This window comes from Lithobates pipiens, unplaced genomic scaffold (assembly GCF_037356315.1).
Source record: "Lithobates pipiens isolate NorthernLeopardFrog02 unplaced genomic scaffold, aLitPip1_a1.2 Scaffold_22, whole genome shotgun sequence".
Taxonomy (NCBI): Eukaryota; Metazoa; Chordata; class Amphibia; order Anura; family Ranidae; genus Lithobates; species Lithobates pipiens.
This window is the reverse complement of record NW_027507784.1, coordinates 52,373,200-52,386,080: the sequence shown is the minus strand read 5'-3', so window position 1 is coordinate 52,386,080 and position 12,881 is coordinate 52,373,200. Positions and strand designations below refer to the sequence as shown.

The 12,881-nt window shown below is 38.6% G+C and overlaps 1 protein-coding gene across 1 annotated transcript in view; it reads right to left on the bottom strand.

Moving 5' to 3' along the window:
• The window catches only part of LOC143923750 (prolyl endopeptidase FAP-like), a 166,299-nt gene that overhangs the window by 84,996 nt on the left and 68,422 nt on the right, over positions 1 to 12,881 (bottom strand). Inside the window, exons 6-11 of the mRNA XM_077447579.1 lie at positions 8,875 to 8,927; positions 8,712 to 8,784; positions 7,670 to 7,790; positions 3,599 to 3,753; positions 1,567 to 1,667; positions 471 to 603 (exon numbers count right to left, since the gene is read on the bottom strand). Of these exons, the coding sequence (XP_077303705.1) occupies positions 471 to 603; positions 1,567 to 1,667; positions 3,599 to 3,753; positions 7,670 to 7,790; positions 8,712 to 8,784; positions 8,875 to 8,927 (636 nt within the window). The remainder of the gene's footprint in view (positions 1 to 470; positions 604 to 1,566; positions 1,668 to 3,598; positions 3,754 to 7,669; positions 7,791 to 8,711; positions 8,785 to 8,874; positions 8,928 to 12,881) is intronic.

The following is a 12,881-nucleotide window of genomic DNA, read 5'->3' as shown; positions in this document are numbered from 1 at the left end:
GTGGGAACTTATCTGAGAGGCAGAAATAGCCCAATGCTGAAGGAACCCCTAGCAACCTCTGGAGGAACCCTGGTTGAGAATCACTGATCTGGAGGAACCTGCCATGCCTAAAACAGGACTATGTACTTTGATGAACTACATATGTGCTTTTTTATTTAACCTATTTAATTTAGTACATATACTCTTAATATTTTAATACAAGTAAAAGTAATATATTTGTTTACATTTGTTATTTTCTATTCAGCCATTTGAAACTTATTTAGCCATATAAGGACCACCTTCTAAGCCACTGCATTAAGGTCTCTGTAAAGCAGTGTGTATTACTGTATGCTGGTGCTATACAAATACAGGAAACTATTATTATCAAGGCACTGGAAATATTCCTATTAAAATACAAGTATGGCAAATTGGCCTCAGAACATTGTGAATATGACATTTTACATACAATTAGGGTTTTAGGTATAAATTACCTTTGGGCAAATCCATGAGTATGAGCTGTAGTCACATATTGATATAACAGAGACATTTTGAATTCTGGTCAACCACTGAACACTGACTCTCTCATCCAAGACCCATGTCACCCAGCTGAAGACGTAATCCCCACTGCAAAATGGATGTTCATTATTAGGAATCATCAATGGAACATGCAGGATTTTTATAGTAACTTAGTAACATGAGTGATGGAATGCTAAAACCCAAAGGAAAATGATTAAATGCTTTGATCTACAATAATGAAATCTGGGGCGAATAAGGCAGCCTCTATCCACATCAAGGAGGCACAAAAGCATTTGTTTCAAGTTATTATTGTTCAAGTGGTAAAATGTATTTTGAAGATGAAGAGAACGTAGGACCAAAAGTCAAAATGTTTAGGAATTTAAGCATTAAAGAGATAAGCAGGAAAGAAAGGAAAAGAAAGAGAAAGAATAAGAGCTCTTCTCTCAAAAAAGCATCCACCGGATCGTCACCTTTCACTCAACTAGAATACTGTATATATTGTATCTATGCATTCCAGACCCTCACAAATCTCTGTTGTTTATCCCATAGGACTCTCGCCAATTTTTCATGTTTGGGCCTATTTTTTAGTAGATTATGTTGTCACTGCTGGTAAATTGTCTTAGTAGGGAAAATGCCATTAACAGTCACTCTGGGCCTCAAGTATCAATGTATTTTTACTAAGAAAAGGAAACCTACCTTGAAAATTTAAATTTGATTGATAGCTATGAAGAAAAAAAATCAGTTTTTAGCAAGAACTTACGATTTCTATGAATTCATATTTCAAAAGGAAAAATGCTTTGGCATGCTACATAATGCTTTGATCGAGCCCCAGCCTTAGATCATAATTCCTTTAAAATGGTGATCTTTTTCTGAAATCGTCTGCAATTGGGTCTGTCGAGGTTTATTTCAGCACATATCATTGCTGTTTTGTACTGCCTTATTATTTAAGCTCATTTTGATTTTTTATTTAACAAAAGTTAGAAATGCAGATATGTTTCCTTTGTTCTGATTTCTGTAAGTGAGTGCCATGTTTTTTTTCATTTATGAAACTATCAGTATACTAAGAATTACCTGGACGATATGAGTGAAGGGACTGGAACTTCAGCTCTGGGATACTTGGAATCATCAATTTTCACAATGTATAGTTTCACTGTTGGATTTTTTGCTCCTGCCTTTAAAAGAGATAGATTAAATATATATATATATATATATATATAGAAAGTGTGTTAGACAAATGTCAGTTAGTTATTACAGGATTATTGGTGTGTTTATGTACCGTGCATTCTAGTAAACCTAAAAGGCAACCTATAGCATTTTAATATATTTATTTATTTATTTATTTTTTCAGGAGAAAGCAAAAATCTAAATCTGATGGTAAGATAAAGAGGACACAGTATATGACATGATATTATTTTCTGTAAATGAATACTATGGTTCTTACTGTTAGGGAGAACATATCTGTTCATTTTAATGAGGTATAGCACCAGGGTCTTTTCTGTTATAAAAACCCCGCTTGTCAGTCATTTTTAAAAATGTGACTTTAATACCACTTAAAAACCTTTAAACCCCTTCTGAATTTCTACATGAAAAATTAACTGTTGAAACTAGCTATATATGGCTATACAACATGTAGTTATGTTAATTCCAAATATTTAGTATTGTTTTAACTAATTAATAAATACAAATGAATGTTTTTAACGGTAAATACATTTTTTTCCTATATTTTAACTAGATAAATCTAAAGTAATTCATGTGAATATCTCTTCCATGCGCTCACACACCCAGCAAGGGGAGTTCTAGGCTTCTTTTCACATGTGTACTGGTCTATTATTTGCTGTTCTGTTTTACCCAATCAGACAGATAGTTTGAAGGCAAGCAGCTTATTGATTTGTTTATAATACATTTTATACACAAAAAGTTCCTGTGTGTGGCTCAATCTCCTTGAAGAGTCCCATGGAGACACTTATCCATGCACCCTCCGAGTTGGGACTGCATCCAAATGAACCTACATTGCATATGTTCATGCGGTCACATTACAGTTACAGTGGAAAATCATTCCTCTGTTCTTTCCTCCTCCAGCAGCTTGAGTCTGCACTATCTAAGGCAGGGGTCTCAAACTGGCGGCCCTTCAGCTGTTGCGAAACTACAAGTCCCATGAGGCATTGCAAGGCTGACAGTTACAAGCATGACACCCACAGTCAGAGGCATGATGGGACTTGTCGTTTCGCAACAGCTGGAGGGCCACCAGTTTGAGACCCCTGATCTAAGGGATTAGTATCTCGTTACATGCTCAGTGCATGCATTTCCCTAACCAGAGATTTAAGCAGCACAGAGCACTCTAACAACAGTGATCACTTTTAAAAGTAAGGGTTGGGCAAAAATAATAATTAAAAAAAGATGTATACCTGATCCAGAACTTGACTGCATTATACAGGAGTTTAAAGTGTCACTGTCTAGTTTTGTTTCCCTTATGAGGTGTCATTGAGGAGATTTTTCCCTCATTTTCCATCCTGGTTATGCATAGGAGCCTTTCTACCTGTGATGCTGGTTGAGCAGGTGCTGATACTCCTTTCCACTGCCACATAGACCTGGACTATTCCCACTTCTAGGACAAGTCGAAAGTGAGAGGCATTCTTCATTATATCCTAATTTTTACACCTAAATGGGGAGGGCACAAAAGTGTTCTTGCACAGGGGACCTTTGGTGCTGATTATGTCCACCACATGAAGACATTGTCACTAGGACAGAAAGTGAGGGAAAATATTGAACGGGGACACAGCAATAAAGTACCAACAGGGATTCTAGCCTTCCTCTAATCTGTTTATTTATTTCCATCTGTATCCTTGTTGCAGATTTGCTTTTACTTGCTGGCCTGTTGAGAGCATTGTCAACAGAGCAGAAAGTGAGAAAAAGTCCCCCAAAAGGGCACTATAAAGCAGTATAAAATGAAAGAAGATATACTTTTCCCCTTCTTAATCCAAATAAAAAGTTTTGTCTGGAGATATATCTTGAAGAAGAATGAGGGATGTGCCAGTTGATGTTTAAAGGCTAGTCTTACACTGGTACAAGGAATATGAAAATAAAATGAACTTATACGTGTTACCTTTGGATATGGTATTTTCATTGTTTGGGGATACTGCTCCTCGCCATAGAAGGAATATTCGATTATAGGCACCTCTTTATCATTAAATTGCACATAGGCAATAAAAGTGTTTCCAGGAGACCACCAAAGAGCATGCTTTGATCCAAGCACTAACTCTGAAATGAAACATAAAGATTACTACATCATAAACACAATAAAATCCTGTGGGGTCCAAAACACATTGCAGTATTGTTGTTCCTTTTATGTGTTGTCTTCAATAAATATGATTTTACCAAATGCCAAGTGGAATGCTAGACCTTCTTCTCTTCTGTTTACATTAAGTTGTTTGGCCAACAAGATGGAGACCGTGGTAAATTAGCTGTTTTTGCAGAATCTAGAAACTATTCAGGTTTAATAAAAATTCACATTATCCTACAGTCTAAGAAAAGAAAACAAGTGCATCCTGGGAGCTCAGACTCCATCTTAGAGATTAAAGAAAATAAACCAGTTATCAGAGCACATGTTAGATTGGAACTTGCATCTCTTTTTTCAGCATCGTTAGTGAGAATTATATCACAGTTGTAAGTGTGAGGTGAAGTATCATATGTGACTGCTCTATTTGGTTCCCATCAGCATCATCCCAATAGTTCAAACAACCAAAAAAGGAGGGAGTGACTTTATATATGCCTTTGAAAACCACACCCAAACTATATGATATCAAAATAGATTACACCCAGTTTGGTTTATTGCAGAATAAGAGGGTTTAACTGCATGTTGAGTTACACACAGGGAAATGTGTAGCAAGGACAGAACATTATATGCTAGTGTTAAGGCGAGGCATACATGGTGGGTAAGCTGTGATCAGTTTGAACTTTCTATAAATATTCTGCCTACTATATAAATCAGGGGGTAAATCTTAATCATAAACTGTCTGGAATATGTCAAATATTTAAACTGCTGAACTGTTTATACCACTACTAAAGATGCCGGGCAGGTTCCAGAAGGGGCCATAAAAATGTAAATTGTGCCACATTGCTGCTAAACGGTCCAGATATGACTTTGTTCATATCTTTATTATTGGCTGCCAAACCAGCTGCTGACAAGGCCGTACTAATCACACTGGAAGAAATACCATTAAAAGGTCTAATTCACCTCCAATCCAGTTATATTGTTTTCAATCTCAAGCCCCAGTGCAAGGGGCAGTTTTAAACCCTCAAAAATGCTTTGGATCCTCTTCTGTTGCTTTTTTCTGCTCATCTATGGGTGCCACCTGCCCTACTATGGATTCAAACTGTATACCTTTCCCTTCTATTACTTCCTGGCCCACCTCCCAGTCTGCTTCCCTACCAGTAGACATGCTCAGTGCAGCCTGGGTTACCTGAGCAACTTCCAAGTTTCTATGTGCTCCTGGTTTTCCTTGTATTCAGTGCCTGAATACCAATGTCCCAATCCCAATTTTATCTACCATTTTCGCTTGCTTGCTGCCTGCCCTGACTTTGGTTTGTTTCCTGGATTCTCTTCTGTCTCCTGTCATCTGTACTTTGCACATGCAAGTGGTTTCCACATTGTCAACCAGGTATACCAGGGGACCACGACCTGGTTTCAGTTTGCTGCAAGTGCATCCCCGCCATCAGGGACCCTAGTGAAGGAGCAAGCTGAAGCTTAGACTCCGCATCCCAGAGCTGGCTTTCTACATGGGCTCATTACCATAGAAACCTGACAGACTGCAGCACAGATAATGATGATGACTGAGTTCTCCCTCACTAGTGACTAGGGTAGGCCAGAGGTAGGGACTGCTCAGGGGAGGAACTACTTGGCTCAGCTTTTCTAATAGTACACAGTCACCAGGATCTTATAATAAAGTCAGTACTCACGAGGACAGGGGAGCAGCTGTGCCCATTCAGCTTCCTCCAAATACATTCTAGTGAGTCTGTGTGGGCTGGATCATTTAGATGCAGTCTTGGAGTGTCAGAGCTACTTTCATGTGTAGGCACCCCCGCCCTGCCACAGAAGGGACCTTGCTGAACCTCAGCTTGAATCAGCAAAACTGCCTAGTGGTTGTGTTGCTTGGGGGTTTAGTCACCCCCACCCAGATGGATGGAAATCCTTATTTTGCCATCTGCTAGGCACACCTCCCCATGGATTGGCTACATTTACCTAACATCCTAGCAACCTATCTAGGAGGGTACTACAGTAATTAGACCTGAAGGAGATGCTACCCCTTCTCTGCTCTACCCTACGGCTACTTTCACACTGGGGCAGTTTTCAGGAGCTTTGGCACTAGAAATAACCTCTGCAAAGCGCCTAAAAACAGCCACCCATTCATTGCAGTGTGTCTTCTCACACTGGGGCCGTGCGCTTGTGGGACACTACGGAAAGTCCTGCAAGCAGCATCTTTGGGGCGGGTGGGAGCACTATATTTAGCACTCCCAAATCGCCCTGTCCATCAATGAATGGGCAGCGCTTCCAAAGCACCTTAAAAGCAATTTGAACGCACTACAAAACTGTTGTTTTTACCTTTTTTGGGTAAGAACCGCCCCGTTAGCGGCCGAAAAAACGCTGCAAAAGTGCTGCTAAAATGTGCGATGCTTTAGGGCTAATGGCCGGCGCTGTCAGTGTGAAAGTAGCCTAAATAAAATGAACTAAATAACCTCCCTGGTGGTATGATTTTTGATGCTGAAAGTGGTACATTGTTTTGCATGGAAATGTGGCGTTTTATATTGTAGGCCTGTAATTCTTAGGAATAACTCACTTAAATCTGTCCAAACCAGAATCTAGTAGACATCTCGGGTATGATAAAGTTTGAAACACAAAATCATAAATTATAATAGAATAAATAACTATAAATAATTATAACAAATAATATAATAATAATAATAAAATGTATTCAATAATGTAATCAAATCAAAAACACTGAAATTTGCTCAGCTGCAGAATTGTCGCTGTCGTTACTTTCAGTGTTTGATGACAAATTTCCCCACAAATCACTATCGCTCAATTCTGCAAGTGATTGTAATTTATTATCGCTGTTTTCTAGTTGGTCTAAAATCACTTTTGACATAAAGGGACACTTTTTGGTTGCTATGGACAATCTCCAAAATCCAGGCAGAAAGAATAGTATATATAATATAAAACTGCATGCAGGGCACTGGACAAAGCATTAGGGACAAAATGAAGGTGAAATTGTTTGATACAGTAATGCAATCTGTAAGATTACAGTGTACTTTATGTATAACGCTTTTTGCACTTTTTAAATTTGGCGCTGGGCTCTGTCCCCATGCGTCGGAACGCTCGCAGGGAACAGAGCCTGGCACACAGTACATCGGACGGAGGACACGGCCTGCACACACAGCCGGGAGACATTGTGGGATCCTGGGGACAAGGTAAGCAACTTTTGCCAGGATCCTGAGGCTGAGGTTGAGCTTTAACATGTCCCTCAAAATGTAATCGTCAAAATCTAATACTAAAGGGAGTCTTTCAACACTAAACCAGCTAGAAGCTATCCGTAAACTCTAAATTCCACTCCAATACTAACTAAACCCTACTCTTCAAAGTCACCTCAACTTGTACTGGAACCATCTCTGAAGTTTTTGTTTAAAGCCTAAAGTTGGTCATACAGTATACAGCTTAGTCACATTGAGCAAAATCTGCAGCTAATCGGCTACAGCTGTTGACTGATGGATATTTTCCCAACATGTCCCTTCAACAGAAGTTGGTTAAACGATTGACTTCTTTTGAGCTGGGGAGCCCACAAATTAATCAAAATGTATCTGCTATGGCCAGCCCTATTTTCTCAGATGAGGATAATAGGCACATCCCTGACATATTCTACAGGGGATTGTCCAGTGCCAGCACAACCTATTGCTAAACCTAAATGTTGTCTTTTTATTTGTAGATGATTTTCAGGGACTGCAGCAACTCTCTGGAATTGAAGTGGCACAAGTTTCCTTATAGAATTGTTTGACTTAGACCTCATTTTGCCTAACATGATACTTCAAATACAAATCACCACAATGGGAACAGCTCTTACGACTAAAAGCATGTTGATAAAATACTGAGTTCATTCCTTTACTGCTTAAAAAAAGCACCTACCTTCATAGGCCCAATCTGGAATACCATTAAGAATTTCATTCTCTTTGCCATCGCTGGTTAACATAACCGATTCTTCTCCAGGTTCATGCCTTAAATATATGTTATTTTCTAAAACATACACCTAGAATATATCAGATTGAAATCAAACATTTAGGTGATACTACTAGTAGTAGTAGTAGTAGAATTAGAATATCTGTATTTACTTAGAAACTAGTTTCATTATAAATCTGATTACAATTAAAAAAAACGGTATAAAATTTCTCTCCATATCATGCTGATTGTCAGTACAGCTTATATAAAGCATTAAAGCTTGCATTAGATCATGGCAGCCAAGTTTGTTTCCTGGTTATTATTTATTTATTTATTACAGACATTTATTTAACCCTGACAATTTATAATGCACATTCTGGCACTGCGTGTTTCATCTCACCACATCATGTTGATTGTTATTACAGTTTACACGAATCATTGTAGCTTGCATTAGATCACGGAAGGCAAATTTGTTCTCTGATTATTTATTACAGGCATTTATATAGCACAAAAAAATTTATTTGGTGCTTTTTTATACTTTACATTCACATCAGTCCCTGCCCTCAAGAGGTTTACAATCCAAGGTCCCTATCTCAATTCCATACATATGCACACATACTGTACATACTAAAGCCAACTTAATCTGGCCATACGGAAATAGGAATGCTGGAAAAATTTCAAACAGTGGCGAGGACTCCTTCATCCACATCAAATGTTTGGATGGGGGAATCCATATATTTTTTTTTTTTCAGCTAGCTGGCTGATCAAAAAGAAGATTAATCTATGGGTAGCCTTAGACAGGAGCCAATTAACCTACCAGCATGTCTTTGGAATGTGAGAGAAAAACAGAATGCCCGGAGGAATCCCATACAAGCATAAGAAGTACATACAATTTTTTATTCTCTGGAGTTAGATGACTCGCAAGTTCATCATACCATAGCAGAGGAACCTACAGGGCAAGGAAAGGAGTAAAAATGCTGTTCTATGAAATCACAAAGTGGTAAAGACTTACCAACTTATGTCCAACTGGAGACCAGGATATATACTGAATTTTTGAAGGGAGTTCATTAGTTGTTACAAATTCTCTGGAAAAAAAAAAAAGTGTTACCAGCAGACAAACCTAAAATGCTTTAAAAGAAATGAATAAATAACTGTAATTCAAAATGACTGCTGACCCTTTTTCAAGATCGAAAATGTGGTATGAGGCCCTGTAAGAGTATCTCCATTGCTGCAAAAACATAATTAACAATTATAATCATATACATAGTTATATAGTCCATCATATTCTGATATTATATGAGTGTTTGAAATTCTTATATCATATTATTTATGAGGTATAAGCAATATATATTAAAGTGGTAGTGACATTCAGGATACATAATGTGATCTTCCAGTTTTATATGCCAATGAATTTCAGGATCATACCAGGAGTGGGTACATGGGAGCCCTGGCTGAAGTAAAATAGCTATTTCATAAGTGAATTTTGTAGACACTAATGTTGCATTTTCCTGAAGTATACTGAAAGAATGATAAACATGCCATTAAGAGGCTATATTTTATAGATAAAGCCCCTCATATTGGTATTAAATAAATTTTCCCATTTGGCCTACCTTGGTAAGAAATAAGAGTGATATTACATGTATTCAACATGCAAACTAATGCATTGGGGTTGATTTACTAAATAGGTTGTTCACTTTGCAAGATAGTTTTGGCTTAGCTTAGTAAATGTGGTAAAAATTCAGCGAACAAGAAATACCCAAACACCTGCAAGAAAAATAAAAATAAATAGCATTTTTGCTGGCACATGATTGGATGATAGAAGTCAACAGAGCTTCAGCTCATTCACTAAGCATAGGGAAATGCCCTTTCAAAGTGAATGGCCTGTTTGCCTTTAGTAAATCAATCATTCATGTCTATATTGCAGTCAGTGGGTTTTGTGGGGGGTGGTGTTGGAATTATTTGGTTGGTGAACCAAATAACCTGAAAATTCCTCTTCTGCCTAAGACCCCTTTCACACTGAGGCCGCCCATGCATTAGCTGTAAAGCGTTGCTTGTCTTAGCGGGGCTTTACCGCTGTTTAATCGGTGCTTTTTGGCCACTAGCGGTGCGCTTTTAACTCCAAAGTAGGGGTTAAAAACTCTGTGTTGCGGCACTTCTGAAGCACTTTCAGGCACTTCCAAAGTGCTGCCCATTCATTGCAATGGGCAGGGGAGTTTTGGGAGCAGTGTATACAGCGCTTTCAAGCCGCCCCAAAAGATGCTACTTGCAGGACTTTTTCTAACGTCCCGCAAGCTCACCACCCCAGTGTGCAAACACTTTGGCTTTCCCATTTGGGCGGCATGAGAGGCAGTTTTCAGGCGCTTTTCTAGCGCTAAAACACCTGAAAACTGTCCCAGTGTGAAAGGGGTCCTAAAAATAGGTGGCACTAAGAGACTGCATTTCAGAATTGGGTAAATATAATTTAATTACTATGACAACCAGGCAATTAGTATTGGCAGGTGAAGGTTAGAACGGATAGTCACTGCATTTATCTCAGCAGTGGTTTCACTTAAAGCTCCTTAGGTAAAACCTTTTTTTGAATTTGGATAAAAAAAGAGAATGTTTAAACGCTCTGTCAATTTTTTTTATAGCCCTCTGTTTCCGCATTGGAGAGATTTACCCTCATGTCAATGAAAGAAAAATGAGAGGATACCCCCAGAATAAGACAGGAGCAGAAACCCTTCAATGGAAACATCTAAGAAGGGGTTGCTAATCATTCTTAAAGGGGTTTTAAACCCTTACAAACCACTTTGACCTACAGGTAAGCCTAGATTAAGGCTTACCTGTAAGTCCAAGAAATATCTCCTAAACCTATACGGTTTAGGAGATATTTACCTGAAGACAGCCACCGCTGTCTACGGCGCATGCGCCATAGACAGCGGCACGCAGGCACACTGGGTAAGCCGCAGATCGTGGCGATATGCCGCGAGTGTCAGCTCCCGTGCGCATGCGCGAGAGTGACGTCATCGCTGCTCCGGCGAATCACAGCACTGGAGCAGCGAGACCCACGGAGTCCCACCAAGAAGATGGACGCTCGGAACTACAGGGGACAGCGGTGACTTCCCTGAAAGGAAGGGAATAAAAATGTTTCCAATATTCTTGGAAAAAGAAAAATGGCAGCTCTTTTAACCCTTAAAAATAGATTGAACAGTGAGCAAGAAGCCTATAACATATATAATGTAGACATTTTTTTCAGCTTTTGGATGAAGTGTAGAAAAATTATTATTTTCAATTATATATTTCTGGCTGCTAGCCCCCTAGGTAGATTCACCATTTTTGTTTGTGCTGTAAACCACTGTCTACAATACAGAAAATTATGAAAAATCTAAAATGTTTCATGTTTAAATGGGTAAGATAACAGCTCTCTAGAAGGGGATTGCTCCTTAATTTGTAGGGATTTTCACTGAATTCTTTTTGCTTTTCTGAAACATGAAGTGGAATCTTTCCAATGGGAGACAGACAGGAAACAAATTGACAAGAGATCAATACTTTGCTTTATATGCTGCTATTTGCTGCATTATTTTTCTTTCTTTTTTTTGGGGGGGGGGGGGGGGGTGGCAAGTCAGACTGCTGAAGTGCAAAACTTCTAATGTATTAATCCCAATGCACACATTCCTGTAGAAGTGACTGTGCATATAAACAGGTGCTATAGTGACCAATCGCTGGAACCGTGTCAAGTCAAAGAGAACAACTGTCACCAGCACACCAAGGATCTCCAGAATAGGTCCAGAGCTTTAATCAATGATCACATTGTTACAGCAGATCCCAACGTTACGGAGCCACGCAAGATCCCTTCATCATGCATGGGATTGGGTCCTGTGTGGCTCCAAAACTTTGTAATCTGCTGTAATGATGTAATCACTGATTAAAGCTCTGGACCTACTCTGTAGATCCTTGGTGTGATGATGACATTTGGTTTCCTAGACTGCTGCAGTGGTCCTCTCTGCAGCATGCTGTCATATACACATACATAAAAAAGGCAATTATTATTATTTTAGTAAATATAAACTGCTAAATATCTTTTCTCATCAGCAGTATATAACAGTCCTATGACGTTGATCAGTGTCTGATTAAAGCTTGTAGGAGGAGTCTTCATTTTCATCTCACTGTCCTGACCTCTGTCTGGACAGTGCTGATTGGCCCTGTGCTGATCACATGTACCCTCCCAAGAAAAAAAAAGAAAACTTTCTAGCAATACACACCAAACTGAGCATGCGCATAGTGCCCCCAAGGTTCTGTTCTATCAGGAGACAGATTGGGAGCAATGGAAAAAGGGGAGGATCAGAGAAGGCAGAAGCAAACAACCTTTTACACAATGTAGAGGATTAACCCCTTAGGTTCCACAGTGAGTAGAACAAGCATGCTTTACTGAAAAAACAGACCGATTTTACTGTTGTAAGTTTAGTAACACTTTAAAATTGTAACAAATTTACTTTTCAACCTCCTTTTCACTATTCCATCTACTGTATTTCTATCATTTTTTTTAGACTTAAAAATATATTGAATATATTTAATAAGACGCAACTGCTCTAGAAAAGAAATCTTAGAGATGTCAACGGCTTCCACCCACAATGTCCCCTAACAAAGAATACATTGTGTGACACGATCGCGCTTTTCTCATAAAACTCACTTTAAGACTTTTCTAAAACCTGGTGCACTGATGTCATTCATGAAAGTTCTAATATTTGTAGACTTTTTTCCTTAAACATTTTTATTGCCTTTTCCCTGCCATACCAACTGTTACCTCATTCTTGTTTCTACATCTACCATTTACTCATCCAATTTATTTCTAACTGGGCTTTTTGTTCTTTCTTTTTAAGTCATACTCTATTAAGAATTTTAATAATAATAACAGTGGACATTATTATTTAATTTGCATCTCCAGCATATTATACAGCTTTTTGTAGAGAACACTGAAGCAATTGATCCCGTCATTCCCATAAAAGAGCTTGAAGTCACCCTGTACTGATACAAAGGTAACTAAACTATAAGCACACCATAAGGTTTTGGGTACAAAAATCTTTTTTAAAGCATAGAGGATTACTAAAACTATTGCATGTTCTGTGTACTGTGGAAGACCAGATATAGTAAATGCAGGGTCCTCGGTTTAGTAACAATTTAATGGACAATCATATTGTCTGCA